At 34.8% G+C, this 23,540-nt stretch overlaps 1 protein-coding gene across 1 annotated transcript in view; it reads left to right on the top strand.

Moving 5' to 3' along the window:
• Nucleotides 1-23,540, top strand: part of LRRTM4 (leucine rich repeat transmembrane neuronal 4) — a 975,428-nt gene that overhangs the window by 481,110 nt on the left and 470,778 nt on the right. Inside the window, exon 2 of the mRNA XM_053719463.1 lies at nt 5,395-5,469. Within this exon, the coding sequence (XP_053575438.1) occupies nt 5,395-5,469 (75 nt within the window). The remainder of the gene's footprint in view (nt 1-5,394; nt 5,470-23,540) is intronic.

The following is a 23,540-nucleotide window of genomic DNA, read 5'->3' as shown; positions in this document are numbered from 1 at the left end:
TTGTAATTGACCATTCCCTCAAGATGGACATCAAATATCATACAGAATTACAAGCAATTAAATATATGGCATTCAAAATGTATATATATCAATATAACGTATACAGTACATGCTCGTATAATCAATTTCTTACAAAAACCTCTTAATTAAAGTACACAGATACATGTATTACAAGAAACTTGCAAATTCAATTTTCTCATTTAGCTCACTCAGTGATAAAGTGCCCAACCGATATATCCACTTTGTTTCATGTTGTAGGAGCAATTTATCAAGGTTGTCCAATCATCTTACTGGTGCTACATGATCAGTACAGGTCACTGGAAGGTATAACAAGTTTGAGTTATGAGTTTCAATAAATGTCTCACTACCGGACTATCCATGTTCTAATTTTTAATGCCACTTCTATGTTCTCTGATCCTTTCTTTTAACTCTCTCCTTGTTTTGTCTGCATAGTACATTGGAGATGAGCAAGTTAGTAAATATATCACTCTTGAGTGCACGTAATTCATTGTTTGATTTTAATAATATGGAGCATTCTTGTCTTTCTCACATGACCACAGGAAGTACAGTTGCCACAATGTTGACAACCTACTCTCACTTGTTTGGCTTCTAAGTTCTAACCAATTTTGTGCAGTTTTTATTTAAATTCAGTATGAACCAATTGGTCCAACAACTTGGGAGTTCTTCTAGCTGTCACTAGGGGAAATTCAGATATTATTCTGCAAAAAGAGTTGCCAGAAAGAACAAGTGACCAATTATTTTGCAGAATAACATGTACTTTTTCCCCCAAAGGGCAGTTATATTTGTTAATCAACTTTATCTGGTTTATCCATTGAACATATTAGACTTATGGCCATACATCAAATCTCTTCTCAATGTTTTCCTGCTCATGTCCAGGCTCTTCTAATTTTTATGTTTGAATAGCCTCTCTGTTTAAAATGTACTGCTAATTCCTTCACTTGTCTCTCAAAGGCTGTCTGTGTGGAGTGCTTTTTAAGTCGTAGGAACTTCCCCGACTGGGATGCTATCTTTTAAACTTTTTAGAGGGTGGCTATCATCATGCAACAGACTGTAGATGTTTCTTTTCTATAAATATCAGTTAAAAGGGTATTATTATGTTTGTTTTTTTGTTTGTTTTTTAAGATCAAAGAAAGTTTTTACTTCTGCACTTACTTCATAGATCAAGAAGATATGATATGCATTTTGATTAAGGTGTTCAACAAATGCTTTTACTTCATCTTTACTCCCATCCCACAATATAAGTATATCATCATCAACAAACCTGATCCACAGTAGTACCTGTGAAATCATCTATTCTTCAAATCGAAGGAACAATCCTTGTAGCTTTCAATAGTCAAGGTGTAGGGAAGCATAGGTTGGTGCACACATAGCACCCACTGCTGGACCTTTGTTAGTTGTTGAGTTGTTTTTTAGACCTTCCATCAAAAATAAAGATGTTATTACTGAGAAAATAATCAAGAATTTTCAGAGCAAATGAAGTATGTTGTTGATAGTCATTGCATCTTAGCACTAAAAAGTATCTCACCGCTTGCAATCCTACATGTTGAGGAATGGAAGAATACATTGACTCAACATCCAATGTTCCCAGTAAAATATTTCCATCAACGTTTACATTGTATAGTCTGTGGAGAACATCATTAGTGTCTTGGACATAGGACAGAGATAGCAAAAAAAAGACGTAAGAAGTAATCCACATATCTACTTATGCCCTCAGTTTAACTTCCTATGCTCAAAATGAGGTCTCACAGGAGGTGTTTGTAAATTTGATGTAGTTTCAGAATACAATAAAAGTTAGGAATAACAGGAAACGTTTATACATACTATCATGCTCCTTATTTGTAATTAAACCTTCTCTTAAAGCTTCATTCAAAACATACAGGAGTTTATTTCAGGAACCATCAATATCTGATCTCTTAACTGACTCATATTATAGGGTGTCATCAAGTTGCCTTTTTAATTCACTTACATATAAAGTACTAATCCTTTACTCTCTTATCTGATGGTTTAATAACCAGATCGTTTCTGTTTATTAGTTCACTCAATACATACCTCTCTCATTTATTTAAATTGTCCTTCACTACTCCTGTGAATCCTATTTGTTTTTATCTCACTTTCCACATACCTCATGAAAGTTTAAACACTTGGAAACCATAAATAATGGAGGCATATGTGTAGATGTAGGTGTCACGCCTGCCTCAGTATTAAGTGGAGAGGCAGGGAGTTAAGCACAATACCCACACAAAGTATAGGTACAGCACGGAGTAACCCAGAGATTAAGGTGGAAATAGGAGTAATAACCAGCCTGGAAATAGGAGTAACAACCAGTCTAAAGCTCTGGATGCAGTCCAAACTGTACAGTACTATATAAATCTGGAGATACTTAGCAAGGAAAAATTGTACTGGTAAAGAATACAATATAGTGTAGGTAACAGTCACAAGGGGTCAGGCTTGAGCATATTCAAGGACAAAACAGGACAGCAACAGAAAGGCAAACAATCCAGCGAGGTACAAGAGGTTAAAGCAAAGTGTAATCAAAGTCCAATTCTGAGATCAAAGTAAATAGAATGTCCAATGAAGTACAAAGGGGCAGAGAAAAAGCAGAGTCCATAATCCAAATCCAAGTCTGCAACAGAGAGCAATACAAATAGAATTTCACAGCACACTCTGAATGACTGCTAGAAAGGGCTGGGTTTATATAACCAGAGAGTAATTGAGAATTCCCTGCAGCTGCAAATGCAAGGATAGAACATAGAAAAATAAATAGCCTAAGAAGCTGAGGTCTCAGGTTCAATTCCAGGGTGGGACAATATGTTTTATTTGTGTTTTCAGTAGAAATATATCCTCATTTTCTGCTCCATGCTCATTTAACAACAATATACATTTATTTAGGGTCTCCCTATCCTTCTAGATATTTTTTTTAAATACATTTCTGTGCAAATAAATTTAAATCTCCAATCAAATGTATCTAATTCATTAGAAGGGCAAAATGACAAGCCCTTAGATAAAATACAAAGTTTTACAAGGGATTTTGCTGAAATGTAGGTGCATCCTGTCTTGTCTGAAGTTGTCAATGAGAGATGTGCCAGTAATTATACAGGTGGGGCTCCCTCATGGAGAAATACACAATCCGCCAACTCAGGCAGTGTTGAGTGGTTTCCATTATAGACAACCGGAGGAGGGGCCTCCTAAATTTGGTAAAAGAGCTTTGACATTGTTGCTGTTACTATATACTCTTTATTTAGTTTCCAGTACTCTCCATCTTCAGGTAACAGCTTTGTGTGCAACTTTATTACTCAGGAACATTAATGTTTTATATGCATAGAGATTTCATTGTTTCTGTGATGTTTTTGTAAGCCGTTTATATAAATAAATGAATTATAGCTCTTTTGCAATCTTTGTCACTCTTTAGCAGTGAGTCATTTATCACTTGCTATTTATATTTTTATTGGAGTAATAGGCTCAGAGCAGAAATACACTACTGGGAGCTGACTGCTGATTGGTGGTTTCACATATTTGCCTTTTACATTGGCTCACCCAATGCATATAGCTAGCTCCTAGTAGTGCATTGCTGCTCCTTCAACAAAGGATAGCAAGAAAATGAAACAGATTTGATAATAGAAGTAAATTGGAAAGTTGTTTAAAATTGTATGCTCTATTTGAATCATGAAAGAAAATTGTGGGTTTCATGTCCCTTTAAATATATCTTATTGAAAGTTTTTAGTTATTGTAAGTTAGTGCGAGATGATGACATTTCTGAACTATACATTTCTGAGATTTGTCAAACAAATAGTAAGTTTAAACTCACTTTTTTAAAATATGAGATCTCGAATGGTGGATTGTGACATATCGTGAAACCGTCGTGGGGTGGTTCCAGAGCCTAAATATTTTGGTGTTGCTAAACTGGGGGTGGTAGTAATAATTGTCTACAATTTTATTTTTCTTTCTTCTTATCTTGAGCACAACAAAGAATATGTGAAAAATGTACTTCTTTGTAAACGTTTGGTTTTTAACCCTTTAAAGAATAGGGGATGCTATTGATTGTGTGAATTCATGAATGTACCTGAATGACCTCTGCTGTTAAGCTCTTAAGATTTTTTGCAAACTTTTTAACAATCTTACTTTGTTAAAGGGGCATTGTACACTAGATTTTTCTTTGTGTTTTGAAGATGACCTATTTATATAGCCCATTTGGGCGTGTTTTTGTACGAATGTATAGTTTTGCTTATTTTTTTAATAACATTGTGCTGATTTTAGGACCTTAACCAAGCCCCAAAGTATCAGATGTAGACTCAAGTCTACAAATTCCTGCTTGCTCCTTTTTGTGTATTGGGTCTTCTCATATGCAGGGGAGGGGGAGGGTCTGCTCTTCCTGCTTTCTCAGCCCCTTTCAGTTGGTGTCCCAGCCTAACCTCATCAACAGTGCTAAACTGGAAGCTTCTAAGTAAGTTTTTAAAAGGTTTTATACTGGATTTTTAGATCAGTATTTGTGCATATTCTTCTTTACAGTAGTGTCTATTACTAGGGATGGGTGAATGTTTCTAAAAATTCGAAATTTAAAACGAATTTTGATACATTTGTTCGTTCTAATCGAATTTTAGAATTAACATTCTAACATTCTATTTTCGAATTTTCATTTTCGAATTTTTCAATAAAATTCGAAAATATTCGTTCGAATAATAGAATGTTTAGCTATGTATTCATTCAATTTCGAAATGTAATATTCAAATTTGAATGTGACATTCGAATTTGAATGTGACATTCAAATTTGAAATAATATTTCTAGTCTACAACTGTGTTTAATAAATGTAATATTCGAATTTGAATGCTACATTCGAATTCGAATGTCACATTCGAATTTGAAATAGTATTTCTAGTCAAATACTGTGTTTTAAATGTGATATTCGATTCGAATGTGATATTCGATTCGAATGTGACATTCGAATTCGAAATAGTATTTCTAGTCTAATACTGTGTTTTATAAATGTAATATTCGAATTCGAATGTGACATTCGATTCGAATGTGATATTCGATTCAAATGTGACATTCGAAATACTGTTTCTTGTCTACAATTGTGTTTTATAAATGTAATATTCGAATTCGAATGTGATATTCAAATGTAACATTCGAATTCGAATGTGACATTCCAATTCAAATGTGACATTCGAAAACTGTAAATAACATTCAAACATTGAATTTTTAAGAATATTCATCTTATCAACATTCTATTATGTAAATCGAATTTCTACAATAACATTCGTTCTAACATTCAAATTCGGATATAAACACATTCGCCCAACCCTATCTATTACATGCAGTTATATGAAAATTGTGTATACTGTCCCTTTTAATAATCATGTGGCGTCCTCTATTAGGACATGTTACCATGGAAAAAGATGACGGTTCTGCATACTAAAGAGGCCCAGTGTCAAAATGGTATAGAATTAAAGGTACGTTGCATCTAAATTTTCTTTTTAAAAATGAGTTTTGTTTATTTGTTTGTTTGCTTCTTTTTTTTATTTCTGAAAATGTGAATATTTAAAGTTGAAACTAACTAATATGACAATATCAGTTCATACTAATGCGTCTTGGGTTATAAGCAATTCCTAATTTCCTTATTGGTCAATAGCTACTTACTGCTAATGTTGATAGGTAATTCATGATAATACTCCATTAGGACATGTTACTGTGCAAACATAGTAACTGCAAAAAGGTCCTATGTCAAAATGGTATAGTATTAAAAGGTCATAGCACCCACATTTAAAAAAAATATATATATAAATCTGTCCGCGCTAACGCGCTCATAATACAAGTTGAACGTAAACGCAACTACACTCAAGATCTTGTGTAGTGTTAGGTCTAAATTAAAAGTTGCACCAAACACAACATAACTACTAAAATAAAGTGTAACACTGATATATATACACTATCTAATAATAATTATCCATATAAATATTACAAATAATAATAATTACAAGGTTTTAAAGGTATATGGTAAATGACAAGGTTTTTGAATGGAAAGGGCTATAATGTATATATACATACGTTTTACATGTCAAAATATGTATATGTATGTTTATATACATATGTATATAGGCATATACAAGTGTATTTATGTTTATCTATATATGCATATACATTTATACACATATAAAAGAATGAATATACACACACAGACACCCATATATATATATATATATATATATATATATATATATATATATATATATATATATATATATATATATATATATATATATATATGATATCCATTAAAAAAAATATTCTATATAAAGAACATTGGAATGTAAAATATTCATAACTACATTTGGTTAAGCGCAGTTGGTCTAACACGATGTTGAGTTAGTGAGTGAGTGATAAGTGTTAGTTTTAGTAAGGTCATAGAACCCAAAAAAATCTGATAAAAATATTCAAATATGTTTTTCTTTTGCATGTAAAAATGAGATGTAAAAGCTGTTAAAATTAAAGTCAAATCTAAGATGGCAGTATCAGTTCCTACTAACGCTGATTGGGTTATGAGTTTTTCCTACTTATTTTTAATGGCTGATTTCTACTTCCTGCTAATTATAGGTAATTCCTAAAATATCAGAGATCATATAGGTTATAGAAATTAATACCAGTTAGGAAAAAATAATGTTTAAGCACTTCTTATCACTTTCTGTTTTTCCTTCATTCCCGTCAACTTACATATTGTCATTTATTGTTTAGTTTTCCATCCTTAGTTTTGATGTCTATCAATCCCCTGCCATCATGTTGCACTAAAAATTATTCTTTTTTTATTGCATGGTATATACTGGTACTTATTCTTTTAAAATAACAGAGACATGAACAAGTGTCAAGTTGAATCAATCTACAAAAAAATCTCTATAGAATTTGCTCCCTTAGTAATTGCACTGACATTTATTGAAAACAGCAACAATTATACCCAGCTTGGGGCTGATTTCTCTGCTAGCTTTGAAAGAGTAGGTGCATTTTGTGACAAACTGGAGAAGACCATATATTGTGAATGAAGGAGATGCTAGAAATGAATGTGTTTTCTAGGGTTTGTCTAGAAGTTATTATTTTAGTTCATTCAATGTTAAAAACAGGGAAAAGTCAAATTTAAAGGGACATAAAACCCCAAAATTTTCTTTCATGATTTAGAAAAAACATGCAATTTTAAACAACTTTATAATTTACTTCTATTATCTATTTTGCGTTATTCACTTGATATCCTTTGCTGAAAAGCATATCTAGATAGGCTTAGTAGCTGCTGATTGGTCGCTGCACATAGATGCCTCATGTGATTGGCTCACCCATGTGCACTGCTATTTCTTCAGCAAAGGATATCTAAATAATGAAGCAAATTAGATCATAGAAGTAAATTAGAAAGTTGTTTAAAATTGTATTTTCTACCTGAAACATGAAAGAAAATGTTTGGGTTTAGTGTCCCTTTAAAACCCACATATTAATCTTACTTTTGGAAAGATGTTATTTCAAAAATTATGTTAAAGGTATATGAAACCCCATTTTTTTCTTTCATGATTCAGATAGAACATGTGATCTTAAACAAGTTTCTAATTTACTTCTATTATACATTTTTCTTTGTTCTATTTGCATCTTTGGCTGAAAAGCAAGGACATATTCAGGGATTGAACTACAGAGGGTGCAGAGGTCGCAACTGGGTGGGGGTCCAGATTAAAAAAAAAATTAAAAATGTTTTTTCTTCAATAAAACCTGCCACTGACTGCACTGATATCATGTGAGTGTGATGCTTCACTAGTGTCTCTGTCTCTGACTACAGGGGTTAGTGTTTATGTTTTACCCATTGGTGTTTATGTGTGTGTGTGTGTGTATGTATTAGAGATGGGCGGATGTTTCTAAAAATGTGAAATTTAAAACTAATTTTGATACATTCGTTCGTTCAAATTGAATTTCGAATGTTTATATAACTATATCTAACATTCTATTTTCGAATTTTCGTTTTTGAATTTTTCAATATAGTTTGAAAATATTCGTTCGAATAATAGAATGTTTAGCTATGTATTCATTCAATTTCGAAATGTAATATTCAAATTGTCACATTCAAATTCAAAATAGTATTTCTAGTCTACAACTGTGTTTAATAAATGTAATATTCTAATTAGAATTCTACATTCAAATTTGAATGTCACATTCAAATCTGAAATAGTATTTCTAGTCTAATACTGTTTTTTATAAATGTTACATTCGAATTCGAAAAATTTAAGTAATATTTGTTAATAGAATTTTTAAGAATATCCGTTCTTATCAACATTCTATTATGTAAATCAAATTTCTACAATAACATTCGTTCTAACATTCGAATTCGAATATAAACACATTTGCCCATCCCTAGTATGTATGTATGTGACTGTGTGTGTATTTATGCATGTATGTGTGTGTGTGTGTATGTGTGTATGTATGTGACTGTGTGTGTATTTATGCATATATGTATGTGTGTGTGTGTGTGTGTGTATGTATGTGTGTGTGTGTGTGTGTGTATGTATGTGACTGTGTGTGTATTTATGCATGTATATGTGTGTGTGTGTATGTGACTGTGTGTGTATTTATGAATGTATATGTATGTGTGTGTGTGTGTATGTATGTGACTGTGTGTGTATTTATGCATGTATATGTATGTGTGTGTGTGTGTGTGTGTATGTGACTGTGTGTGTATTTATGCATGTATGTGTGTGTGTGTGTATGTATGTGACTGTGTGTGTATTTATGCATATATGTATGTGTGTGTGTGTGTTTGTGGAACCAGCAAATTACAGACCTTGCTACTACAGCATGGGGGGCAGCGGTAAATAGTGTCACTATACAGTACCACTATATATAGTACGGGGGGGGGCTGGACCATGTCACAGACTACTGTTGTCACTTTATAAGGTGCTGGGATGGGTAGGGTTAGTCCAGACTGTGTCACTAACTCACTATATACAGTACTGGTGGGTTAAACAGTGTCACTATATACAGTAATAGGGGGTCAGACCATCTCACAGACTGTGGGCACAGGGTACCTCCTTTTGCAGACGTAATCTGATTCACATGTTTTTTCCGGTGTTAAATATTAAAAAAAAAAAAAAAAAAAGATATGTATCAAATTCACCTTTTTTAGGGGGTTGGGAGGTGGGTGGGGGGGTCCATCTTAGATTCTTGCACCTGTGCCCTGTGGTTTCTAGTTACGCCTCTGGACACAAGCTTAGGAGCAGGCCCTCTTCTGTAGCACTATATAGCAGCAGTTTTGCAAGAATGTTATTAATTTGCAAGAGCACTAGATGGCAGCAATATTTGATGTCATGTAGTGCTCCAGATGCCTACCTAGGTATCTCTTCAACACAGAATATCATGGGAACAAAGCAAATTTGATGATAGAAGTAAATTGGAGACAACGTTTCGGGACTACTATAGGCTAAGGGCTGGTATCTACTTGTTTACTTTGTTGATGGTAAGACATGGCCGTCTGTAATTTCAATAAGTGTGCTGTTTTCCAATTTGTTTGAAGAACAGTAAATGGCAGCAGTGTTTGCAGCATTGAATGGCCGTGGTAAAGCATTGTTGCAAACACATGCACACTCCTGAGCCTACCTATGTATGCTCTTTGATAAAGAATACCAAGAGAACTAATAAAATCTGATAATAGAAGTTAAAGGGACATGAAACTTAAAATTTTCCTTTCATGATTCAGATAGAGCATGCCATTTTAAACAACTTTCTAATTTACTTCTATTATCAAATTTTCTTGGTATTTTTTGTTGAAAAGCATGGACGTTAGCTCAGGAGCGTGCACGTGTCTTGAGCACTATATGTCAGCAGTTTGGTAAGAATGCTATCCATTTGCAAGAGCACTATTTCCTGCCTTATAGTGTTCCTGACACCTACCTGGGTATTTCTTCAACAAAGAATAACATGGGAATGAACAATTTGAAGTAAATTGAAAACTTTTTTAAAATAATAAAATTGAACAATATATTTGAACCATAAAAGTTTATTTTGACTTTCATATTACTTTACAGCAACTATCAAACTATAATATAAATGTATTAAGCTTTAAGGACACTTAAAGGGACGTGAACATTTTTAAATAAAAAAAATAAACTTTAAAAGTACAAGTAGAACAAGAGATTTTAAGAGACTTCATTTTAGATCTACTGACACATTTACATTAATCTCCCTTTTTTAAAAGCATACTTAGGTAGGCTCAGAGAGTCAGAGGTAGTAATGCACTACAAGTGGCAAGTTGATAAAACAGGCCAGCTTTTTATTATAGCTGAACCAATACACAGGTGAAATAATCAGCTGATGATTGAGAGCAGGTTAGTAACCATGGTTACTGATCAGCTGATTACTTCACCTGTGCACTGGTTAAGTTTTAATAAAAACCTGGGCTGTTGGGGGTAATTAACCCTTTGAGTGCTAAGCACTTTCCCACCTGGGTGCTAATATTTTCTATGTTTTTTTTAATTTATTTAATTTTTGAAAACATTTTTTTTAACTTTTCTTTTTTTTTTTTTTTACAGACCCCCAAGACTTACACTGTTGGAAAGGTTAGGTGATTATCTTTCCAACAGTGGGTCTTGGGGGTCTGTAGCTGCTTAGATGCCTGAGATACAGGCTTCTAAGCAGCATGCCCCCTCCTCCTATACCTAACATTGTTAAGTATAAATCAAGTTGCGCTGTGACGTCATCACGTTATTGCGCGTGATGTCACCACGCATCACGTGAAGCCCCGGCGATGCCTGTCACTCTACAGGCATGATCGCCGGGGTAGGAGCAGTTAGGAACCCCCAGATCTCCCTCAAGGTGGGAGAGTGCTCATGAAGGCTCTGAGCCGTCATTAGCACCAGAGTGAGAAACTCTGTGATGGCTCAGAGCCTTCATTAGCACTCAAAGGGTTAAGGACCACGGTTGAGAAACACTGACGTAAACTATACGTTTATAACTTTTTGTTTAGCTATGTGTATATAACCCCTTTTCAGAGTTGGTCAATAATAACATTCACTAACACATCTTGTTGTGCCTTATATACCTGTAAAATATTGGTAGTCTAGGGAACAAAGAATTTGTGTGTGTGTTGGATGAAGACAACGGAAGACACACAAGAAATGGAAGAGTTAAAATAAATTATTTATACATGTGTAAAATAATCAGCTTTTTCATATAATAAAATAGGAATTCACAAGCCTTATAATAAATAAATACATACTGTGCGACGACTGAAATTTTCATTTAGATAAGGAATATCTTAGTCTTTAGAATCTTTGACTGTCTATATCATAATGTGATAAGCGTCATCTTCCTAAATTTCAGCTTTTTTTTCGAGTGTATAAAAATGGTATACATTTGCATTCAGAAAAATGATTTTCTTTCTGAGTTTTTGAAGTTTTTTTAATGAGTCTTCCTTTCATGTTTCTGAAGGGATACTTTCAGCTCATAATTATGATTTTTTTTTTTTTAAATAATAAAAAAAACAAAAAACATTTTTGCACGGCCTTTGTCTTTGTTCGGACTTCAATGTAAGCTTCTTCAAAGACAGAGTCATGGAGTTCACCATAGAGAACGATCTGGCAGACGGCTTATTTTGTGAAGTCTTCCAACTGTCAAGGATCAAGTGTTCATGAACCAACTTTGGAAAGAAGAGGCGTTTTAACTGATTTGAAGCATTTTTGAAGCAATTATCACATGCAGAAACCCTTTTAACTGGTAAAAGTCTATTATTATGACTTACGAATTTGAGTTTTCTTTAAATAATTTGTATAATTTTAACCATCTAAAAGGTTTGACTTTTTCTGTAACCTTTCAACTGCCAGAGAGGGAATGAGGTAATGAAATGGTAGCCAAGGGGGCGTAATACATTAAGCAGGAAAGGCATTTTATTCTTGGTTTTATTTATTCTGTTTTTTGCACCTTGGATGAGGGGCTTGTGATTTGTGTAAACTGCTACAATATTCACAGCTGGTTGTGCACTGCTAAGTAACCACTTTGTTAAACTCCAGATGTCTCCTTCCCTTCACATAAAGTTGCACATAGAGTTGTTTTTGTTGGAGAAAGAATATTGACCATTCATTTTTATAGAAATATAAAATGTAACATTTGTTTTTATTATTCATCGCATTTGTACCAAAATCAACTACCAACTACACAAAACAAAGGAATAATGAATATATGAATTGCTAGATCTTCCAACCACACTTTACCTCCTAACCGCCAGACCCCCACCACACTTAACCTCCTAACTACCAGACCCCCCGACACTTAAAGTTCTATAAAACATGTTGAGATATGGGCATATTCTAAAAGGGGTAATTAAGTGAGAATAGTTTGTATTAAAAATTGTTTAAAAATTTCTGGCAAGTATTTTAAAATAATTTTCAAAAATAAGCAAAATTACTTACATAGCCATACTGTCTGGAGTAGTCTGATCCACCCCCTTATCAGTGTTTAGCTTCAGAAACACATGCATTGTATTTCACCGCTGCTTATTTGCTTCTAGGCTTGCTTCAGATGATAATTACTGTGCAGTGTGGAGGTCTGCATTCTACCAAATAAAAGGTAAATATAGATACAGCCTGAAAAGGAAATGTGTGGGGGAGTTAGAGCTGTACAATTCGGAAACTTAAAAGAAAGGGTTAATAGCGAGGCACTGCAGTATAATTTTCCTTGTAAAGTAATTAAAGTACATATTGGGGCATATTTATCAAGCTCCGTATGGAGCTTGATGTCCCGTGTTTCTGGCGAGCCTTCAGGCGTAACTTCAACTTTGTGACTGATTCCTCAACATAATTCTCAAGTATCTGCTGATATTGAGTGGAATCTATGCAACCCCCAACTTTAACAAGATTCCAAGTACCGGCACTGGCCACACAGCCCCACAGCATAATGGAACATCCACCAAATTTTACTGTAGGTAGCAAGTGTTTGTCTTGGAACGCTGTGTTCTTTTGCTGCCATGCATAATGCCCCTTGTTATGACCAAATAACTCAATCTTTGTTTCATCAGTCCACAGCACCTTCTTCCAAAATGAAGCTAGCTTGTCCAAATGTGCGTTTGCATACCTCAAGTGACTCTGTTTGTGGCGTGTGTGCAGAACAGGCTTCTTCTGCATCACTCTCCCATACAGCTTCTCCTTGTGCAAAGTGTGCTGAATTGTTGAACGATGCACAGTGTCACCATCTGCAGCAAGATATTGTTGTAGGTCTTTGGAGGTGGGCTGTGGGCTGTTTTTAACCGTTATCACCATCATTTGCCTTTGCCTCTCCGATATTTTACTTGGCCTGCCACTTCTGGCCTTAACAAGAACTGTGCCTGTGGTCTTCCATTTCCTCACTATGTTCCTCACAGTGGACACTGACAGCTTAAATATCTGCTATAGCTTTTTGAAGCCTTCCCTTAAACCATAATGTTCAACAATCTTTGTTTTCAGATCATTTAAGAGTTGTTTTGAGGCCCCCATTTTGCCACTCTTCAGAGGAGAGTCAAAGAGAACAACAACGTGCAACTGGCCACCTTAAATACCTTTTCTCATGATTGGATGCACCTGTCTATGAAGCTCAAGGCTTAATGGGCTCCAAGGCCGGATTGGCCAACCAGGATACCAGGAGATTTCCTGGTGGGCTGCAGCAGATGGGGCTGGAAAGCTACAAATTAAAGGGTGGATGCAATAGGGTTATAGGGTGCCTATATAACAACAATCTTGCACTTTTTTCAATACAAACTAATAAAATTTAATTCTGAAAAAAACATTGGGGGAATGAGTATCCCAGTAATCCCATTTGAGAAAAATTGGGGTGGGGGATCCGCATTCTGCTGACTCATTAAAAAAAATAGGGCTGGTAATCAAATTATCCAGGGCTGCTTTCCATTCCCAGTCCAGCACTGATGGGCTCACCAAACCAATTGTGTGCTCCAATTAATCAGTGCTAGGTAGTTACAGGTATTCAAATCAACAAAATGACAAGGGTGGCCAAATTTCTTTTGCACATTTTCTGTGAATGAAAATCATGGAAATTGTCAGGGGTGTCTAAACTTTTGCATACAACTGTACGTGTGTGTGTGTGTGTATATATATATATATATATATATATATATATATATATATATATATATATACATACACCTAGGAGATCTGCACTTTCACTCCAAATCCACCAGGGTGAAAGTGTATGGTAGTAAAAAGCATATTTTGTTTTCTTAAAGGGCCATAATACCCAAATGTTTAAACACTTGAAAGTGATGCAGCATAGCTGTAAAAAGCTGACTAGAAAATATCACCTGAATATCTCTATGTAAAAAAGAAAGATATTTTACCTCAAAAGTTCCTCAGTAGCCACCTCCCATTGTAAAGGATTTCTAAGCAGCATATTAGTGTGTCTGTCCTGGGACAACTGAAAGAATGAGCTTGGTGCACTCTCATATTATTTCACCAATCAGGTAAAGGAAGCTTTCTATGAAATATCATGAGAGTTAAGTCAAATCTCATGAGATCACAGTAAGAGTTCATGACCTCAGCACTGCTGATGCTGATTGGCTGCTGTTCATTTCTTCATTTTTTTTATTTTTTTACCTGCAGCTGGGAGCAGGTGAAGTATAACTTTTTACACAGAACTTACTCTGGTGAGCTGAGGAAATTGTGAGGTAAAAATCTTCTTTTTTTACATAGAGATGCTCAGGGGATATTTTCCTGTCAGCTTTTTACAGTTATACTGCATCAGTTTCAAATGATTTAGCATATGAGTATTATGTCCCTTTAATGTTTAACATTTCCAGTGAGTGCAATGCTTCAATCTGCTATAAGCATGTGTGTGGAAGGATGTATATATTAATACACACACATTTCATTCATATTGATTTCAATATTATGCCAGTGTTAATTTTGTCGACTAAAACTAGACTAAAATAAGCATAAAACTAAAGAAATTCTGATGACTAAAATACAACTAAAACTAAGACATTTTAGTCAAAAGACCATGAATAAAACTAAATCAAAATTAATAGTTTATGCAATTTGTTATAATCAATTCATATCTAATTACTGCTCTTTTGTAAACAAACAAAAAAATAGAAAAAGCATGGCTATCTTCTTGTTTATTTTCGAAACTTATTTTTTAATTTTATGGTCAATAAAGACATGTTATATACCACAACAGTTAAATCTGCATTGCATGTTAAAACCTTAATACCATAAATAAAAACAGGTTATAAACCTTTACTCCAAGAGTGTATAATGAGTTTGGAAGTTCTAGAGCAGTGTTAATTTTGTTGCCCAAAAATTTTAGAATCTGTGAACAATCAATCGATTCTTCCTATAGAAATAAGAATAACCAACAATTATGGGTTTAAGTTATGCTGTGCCTGTGCTAGCTGCAGAAACAGTTTGTTGTGTTGATTTACTTGATACTTGTTTTAATTAACAGAGAACTGTTAAAGTTTTTATATTGGGTAATATGTGCAATGGCGTTACAGCCAATACAGTTTTTTTTTTTATATTTTAAAGTTGCACATCTGTTTGTTTTTGAAACTTTTTAATTTAATTTTCAGTTTAATAAAGACATTCTTTATCACAAGAGCTAAATCTGTGTCTGTATTGCATGTTTAAACCTTAATACCATAAATCATAACAGGTGTTATGTTTACTCCTGGAGTATATCATGAGTTTGGAAATTAAAGAGAAATGCTTAAATAATACATTACATTTTCGACTAAAATCTACTGGAGATTTAGTCGACTAAAATACGACTAAAACTAAAATAATCCAGATGACTAAAATACGACTAAAACTAAGACTAAGTCGAAATTTGCCGTCAAAATTAACACTGGTGTGTGCAGGGGTGGGTGAGGTAGCATTTCTATTTACACACATCCAAATTTTTATACACATAAATATATTTTTTTAGCTTTATTCACTTTAAGATTTGTTTAAAAATAATTATATATTGTTGTAAGGAGTAGCACTTAAAAGGAAGGTCTACTCAAGCATTTCTATTCATTACACATTTCCCAGTTTTACATAAAGGTTATATTAATATACCTTTTACCTGTGTTATTACATTGTATCCAAGCCTCTGCACACTGCCGCCTTATTTCTGTTATTTTGACAGTGCACTGAGATAAGAGGCAACTTTCAAGTGCTTAGAAATTAGCATATGACCTACCTAGGTTTAGCTTTCAACAAAGCAATCCAAGAGAACATAACAAATTTGATGATAAACATATATTGTAAAGTTGTTTAAACTTGCATGCCCTATCTAAATAATGAAAGATTGATTTTGACTAGACTGTCCCTTTAAAAATCACCCAAAATCCAGTAGTTTTTTAAAGGGATATGAAAGCTAAACTCTTTCTGTCATGAATAATATAGTGTATTTAAAGTGATTGTAAACTTTACATGTTTAAAAATCAGGTCAGAAATCTAAGCAATATTTTACAGGGACTTTAATTGATCACTTCTAATAAATATATATATAAATAATAAAGACGTGCTGTAACTTACTTTTTAATCTAATCATGCTCTTCTGAAAGCCTGCGCTCTGACCGCTCACTTCAAAACTCATAATTTTTGTGAGTTAACGGCTTGAACTTTTCTCCAATCGGCGCTCTAGCCATATGGCACATTTTTTTTTGTAGCTAGAACAGTTCAAACCATTAGCTCACAAAAAAATATGAGTTTTGAAGTGGGTGGACGAAAAGTGAGGTATTAGAATGGCATGTATAAATTAAAAAGTAAGTTACAGCGCATCTTTATTAGAATGAATTAATTAAAGCTCATCTAAAATATCGCTTAGATTCCAGACCTGATTTTAAAATGTAAAGTTTACAATCACTTTAAGTTTTAAAAAACAAAAACTGTCCAATTTACCTCTGTTAGTAAATTTACTTAGAAGGATATAAGGAACAAGAGAGGCGCATGTGTGTACCAATGACACAATGGAAATAACCCAGATATGGCCCTAATCAGGGTACTCACATTTGTGAGGAGCACTCAGACAGTGCTATTAGAAGCAGGCTGGATATTTTGCAGCAACCCAGCTCACTGTTCAGTTTTGGATAACTGGAACATAGGATCCCAAAATCTGGATAAACAAACAATAAATTTACTTAGTTCACTTGCTTGCTATGCTTTGTTGAAAAGCAGGCAGGTAGGCTTAGTACCAGGCACATGTCTAGAGCACTATATGGTAGAGGTTTTTCAAGAGTTCTTTTAACATTTTGTAAATATTACTGCCATCTAGTGCTCAAACATGCCACTACCATATAGTTCCCCAGACTCTTGCACGCTAGCTATCAATGTATTCTCTTCAACAAAAATACTGTGAGAACAACTAGTTTGTTTTTTTATTAAAATAAAATAAATAGTGCTGTTATTGGTAATGCGCTGTTATAGAGGAACCATTATCAGTATGAACATATAGATCTTTTACTTTTATATCCACACACACACTTCTTATGTTAAAAAAAATGCCTGCAACCTTAAATTTAAACCCACCAGAGAATATATACTGAAGGTGGGACTTCAAAGGAAATTCCTGTCTTATACTAAAAAAATGTATATATATTTTAAAGAGCTAAGCAGAATTCTGCCATCTCTTGTACTGTACATTTCTGAACCTTTAATGAATATTGTAGATCAGGAATAGTGAGCTTGACTGGTCACTTGGTATAAATTCTTCTTTTTGATTATTTTGTTTGAGGTTTCACAGCAAGTGGCAGGATTTTTTCTCTATCTCTTTTTTTTGTGTGTGTCGGAGGCAATTTTCTAGACTCTTTGTAACCCAAACATAGCTATTTCAGTATTTTATTTAACGGCTTATAGTAACGCTCCCAGGAAAGAGTAGATCTGTGCAGTAACAAGGAAGACTTTTATTTTTTATCATCAGGTAGGGTAGAATGCATAAAAGTATGCTTTTCAGTTAAATAGCTATTATTTTGATTAAGACCACTATTAGTTTTGAGTATAATAACATCAAAATTGATTTTAATGTAATATATTTAGCTAGATAGTTAGACAGACAGACAGACAGATGAAAAATAGACAGATAGATAGACAGATAGATAAATAGATAGGTAGATAGATAGAGACAGATAGATAGAGATAGATAGATAGATAGATAGATAGATAGATAGATAGATACAGATAGATAGATAGATGATAGATACAGATAGATAGATAGATAGATAGATAGATAGATAGATAGATAGATAGATAGATAATATCTTATTTTATATTATGCTTTTTCTTTGCTATATAAGTTGTCTTTAATATAATTAAACAATGAGCTAGCCCTTTATTGCCTGCAACACACAGATCAATATTTTTCCCATGAGCAAGTAATACATGTGGAACAATGCTTTAACCTCTCTTTGCCAGTAACAGACAGAGATTAGTGATTTAACCCCTATAACCTTTAGTGACACATGTAGAACAATTATTTATCTTTTTGCGCCAGACACAGATCAGTGAGTTTACCCCCAAGCTGCCAGTAGAACCCACTGATCGCCGGATCAGTGATTTAATTTTTAGCTTTCAGCAACACAAGGAGAACAATTAGTATCCTCTTTGTGTCAGTATGACACAACTTGGTGATTTTACCACCTTGACTCTCAGCAACACATGCAGAGAAGTAATTTAACTCTTTTGTGTTGGTAAAATACTTACAACAGTATTTTTACCTCTTTAATTACTGGGAACACAAATAGAATAAAGACGAAACCTCTTTTATTTCATTAATTTAACAATAAGTGTTTTTACCATTTAGTTGCAACTAACAAGTACGTGGCAAAGATTTAACCACTATTTGCCAGTAACAAACATTAAGTTTAGTTGTCAATGATACCTGCCAAGCAACTTCTTAAATTCTTTTGTGCCAGTAATACACATAGGTCAGCACAGTTATTAACCCATTTGTGACAGTATTTTTAACTCTAAGCTAACACATACAGAACAGTTATTAACCCATTTGTGCCAGTAACACTTGCACAGATCCGTGTTTTTTTGCATTTACAGTAGCTGTCACATACAACAATCAACCGTACCAGTAACAAACATTGGTAAATTATTTCCACCACTTAGATGATCAGGCCAACGCTTAGGAACTGGCCCATTTTTGGTTTTAGACACCAATCAGCAAGCACTACCCAGGTGCTGAACCAAAAATTAGCTGGCTTCTATGTTTACATTCCTGCTTTTTCAAATAAAGATACCAAGAGAATGAAGAAAAATGGATAATAGGATTAAATTAGAACATTGCTTAAATTGCCTGCTCTATCTGAATCATGAAAGTTTAATTTTGAATAGACTATTCCTTTAAATGGATTGAATAGAGCATTAAATTTTAAACAACTTTCCAATTTATTTTTGTTATCAATTTTGCTTAGTTCATTTGGTAAACATTGTTGCAAACAGATGGCTAACAACATCTGCATGCTCCTGAGTGCTCCTAGGATTACTCTTTCACAAAGGATATCAAGAGAACTAAGCAAAATTGATCATAAAAGTAAATTGAAAAGTTGTTTCAAATTGCATGCTCTATCCAATCTATTTAAGTTGAATTTTGACTTATCTGTCCCTTTGATTGATATTCCTCTGGAATATAAAACTTACATTTATGCACATGCTTAACCCTTTCAGTGCTAATGACAGCTCTGAGCCATCGCAGAGTTTCCCACTTAGGTGCTAAGGATGACTCAGAGCCGTCGCTAGGACTCTCCCACCTTGAGGGAGATCTGGGGGCTCCCACCCGCTCCTACCCCGGCGATCGGGCCTGTATAGTGATAAGCATAGCCGGGGCTTAAATTTATGCGTGGTGACGTCACGCGCAATGAAGTGATGATGTCACAGTGCAACTTTATTTAAAAATAACAATGTTAAGAATAGGAAAAAGGGGCATGCTGCTTAGAAGCCTGTATCTAAGCAGCTACAGACCCCATGACCAACCGTTGGAAAGGTAATCACCTGACCTTTCAAACAGTGTAAGTCTTGGGGATCTGAAGAAAAAAAAAGTTTAAAAAAAAAACATTTAAAAAAATAAAATATACAAAAACCCTTAAAACAGCTTAGCACCCAGGTGGGAAAGTGCTTAGCACTCAAAGAGGGACAGTCTACAATATAATTTTTATTGTTTTAAAATATAGATAACCCCTTTATTACCCATTACCCAGTTTTGTACCACCAACACGGTTATATTAATATACGTTTAACCTCTGTGATTACCTTGTATCTAAGCATCTTCTGACAGCCCCCTGATCACATGACTGACTGTTTATTATCTATTGACTTGTATTTAGTATCTTAAATAACTTCTCGAGCGTGAACACATTGTTATCTATATGGTCCACATGAACTAACAGTCTCCTGTTGTGAAAAGAAAATACAAAAGCATGTGATTAAGAGGCCTTTAAAACAGTCAGAAATTTAGAGGTTTAAATGTTATAAAGTATATTAATCTAACGATAAACAATAACAATTTTAGTGTAGACTGTCCCTTTAATCAATTGAGAGCACAAGATTCGTTTTTTTCTTATACAACTGTCAGTCTCCTACTGCCTTACTAGATGATGCAGAAATGCTCCAGTCTGAAAATATCCCCAGCTTATACCATCACAGTGAGGTTAGTATGAGAGGAGGATGTGGACAGATAAAGGCTGCCCATTGTCACATTGTATCAACTAGAGTGGCATGTGGCCTTTTATAGACGCATCAGAAGGGAAGTCTTTCTACCTATGCTTTCTTGTCACATTGTCTGCTCACTGCATGTCATAGTTGAAAGATATTTCTAAATATGACAAAGAACAACAAAGATTTTTATCCTCTTAAAAAGTTGCCTAGAAAAAAAAGCGTTATATATGTGAAATTCCAATTATTTTTTTTATAGCTGCCTTGTACATTTCCATTGATGCACAAAGACGTGGTAAATATATCTATGGTATATCTATGGTTTATTTATTCAGTTGTCAAATAAACTGTAGAGATTCAACGATTCCTAGATTCAGTAAAGATTGTTTGAGAAAAAAATATCTTGCAGAGAAAAAAAAAATTGCTACAGCTTCGCCACTGGAAAAAGAGATTTGTACCTGCAACTTGTCAGAGCAGTAAGCATATATGGTTAACAGAAAGGATTTTGGTTGGAGATTGGCTAGAAAAGACACAGGGTTTGAGTGTTAATGAGTTTCGAAGATAACATCACTTGCAAAACAAGACCCTTCAGCAGTTTGGCGAGCATCTATGACTTTAGTCTAGAAAGTTCTGTTTAATAATTATATATATATATATATTTATAGTGTACTTAGGACCCAGAGTCTTGCACAGTTTATACCTTAGAAGTGGGATAAGCATATAGTGCCAGCGAAAGCTATTCATTATTTATTTGCACTGTGTTTATATAAGTGCATTTAGGTTCCCTGGGTTGGAGTATTCAGAAAGGAAGAATGGACCAATTCTCCATCCCACTAATAGGTAAACTGCGAGGACCCAGTTCAGGTTTTCCACTAAACAGAGTCTGAGTAATCAAGGTGATTTTGGTTCCTTTAATAGATTGGGGAAAACCTCAGTGAGTAGAGAGACAAGGGGGCTGATTTATGAAATGTCAGGCGGACATGATCCGCTGAGCAGATCATGTCCGTGCGACATCGCTGAATGCCGACAGCGTACGCTGTCAGCACTTAAAACTGTACAAGCAGTTCTGGTGAACTGCTTGTGCAATGCTGTCCCCTGCAGATTTGCGGCCTATCGGCCGCTAGCAGAAAGTGTCAATCAACCCGATCGTATTCGATCACGCTGAGTGCTGTTCGCCGCCTCAGAGACAACGTACCTGTTAAGGAGCAGCGGTCTTAAGACTGCTGCTTCTTAACTGCTTTTTTTGGCAAGCCTGAAGGATCACACGGAAACAGATACATTAGGGGCGATTGACCGCTTGGTAAATTGGCTTCAAGGAGTTGGTAGATGCTGTAAAAACTGTTGCTAATGTTATTTTGCTGGTAAGCAGATAAGCTGCAGCATAGTAGTCTGTTTACAATTTGTTTAGTAAGAGCTAAGAGGAGCAAGGACTTTTATTTATGTTTTGTGTATTTGTTAAAAGAAGCAGTGATATTTTGCTGCCAGAAATAAACAGGCCAAAGGGCTAGATTACAAGTGGAGTGCAAATTTGTGCTCTTGCTCATGCGTTAAATTCACCATGGGTTAAAGTATTCCCCTATAGATTTCAATGTAGCACGAAAAGTGGAAAAAAATTAACACCCTTATTCATGCGGAAACCCGACCGCGTTTAACCATGTGCACTATCCCGACATACAATATGAATATTTCACATTCCAATGTTCTTCCCATAGCAGAATATGTTCTATTTATTCTTAAATATATTGGTAAAATATATTTCTACTTGTGTTAAAGCCCATGTACATGGGCCAAAATATCCCCCTCCAAGATCCTTTCCCTAGCCTTTGTTCCCTCCTCCACTCTAGGATCGCCCTGTACCTCCTTCTCCATCCTCCCCCCCCTCCTCCCATATCCCTGCTGCTTTTAGCATCATTTTTTTCTGTAGTGTAGCAGTCCCACCCGTTCACTCCCCTCCTGCCCCCTCCAGTGATGGGCCACCCACCTGCCTCCCTCCTAACTCTCCCACGCCACCAACGATTGTCACCACCACTGCCCGATGCAGAGAGGGAGACAGAGTGTCCCTCTCTGCTTTGGAACCTCTGCAAGACTATTTCTGCACTGACCCACTTGTGGGGCATGCAAAAATAGCACAAGCTCGCTACTTTTAGTGAGCTCATGACAGAGGTCCTTAAGGGCTTAATGACCAGTGCTGTTCTTGCGCTTGCCTCACGCAGTCTCTACTGCGCATCGGCACTCGTTATGCAGTTAAGGTCAGGTATGTCTCTATTGCTTATGACTGCGTCAGACAAACATACTTGGCCTTTTATTATATAGGATACCTATATATAAAAGTATATAGGTATAGATGTATATGAGCCACAATATTTATTGTATAGCCAATTCGCATATTAGCAAGAATCTTTGCCATAAGTATTTGATTTGTTGTTAATCAAACCTATCTAATGAGCTTGAAATGGCTGGCCATAAATGGTTTTGTATTTGCTGCACCTACCCCATAAGGTGATTTCTGTTAAACACAGTACTGGAATCAACAAGAATGAAATGTACACTTTGTTTGCATATATTACCTAGTGTTCTCTGGTGTATTGGTAACAGTGTATATAAAGAGAGCAGGTACACTTGCTTGATGTGCTAATTGGCCATACAATAATTTTTGTGGCTCTTACTTTTATGAAATGGAGGATTTTATTTTCACACTTTTATCTCCACCATAAGTTAAATGAATATATAAATATATAATATAATCAAAAAAATCCCAGCCAATGAGTCTTAGAGTTAATATGCAAATTATCTTTAAGAAGAGAATAACATCTATGTTACAAATACAAAAAAAGGAAAGGAAAGACACAAAAGATGAGAGCTTACTCATATCCACACATACCCCATCC

Source organism: Bombina bombina, chromosome 6 (assembly GCF_027579735.1).
Source record: "Bombina bombina isolate aBomBom1 chromosome 6, aBomBom1.pri, whole genome shotgun sequence".
Taxonomy (NCBI): Eukaryota; Metazoa; Chordata; class Amphibia; order Anura; family Bombinatoridae; genus Bombina; species Bombina bombina.
This window is presented reverse-complemented; position numbering and strand designations above follow the sequence as displayed.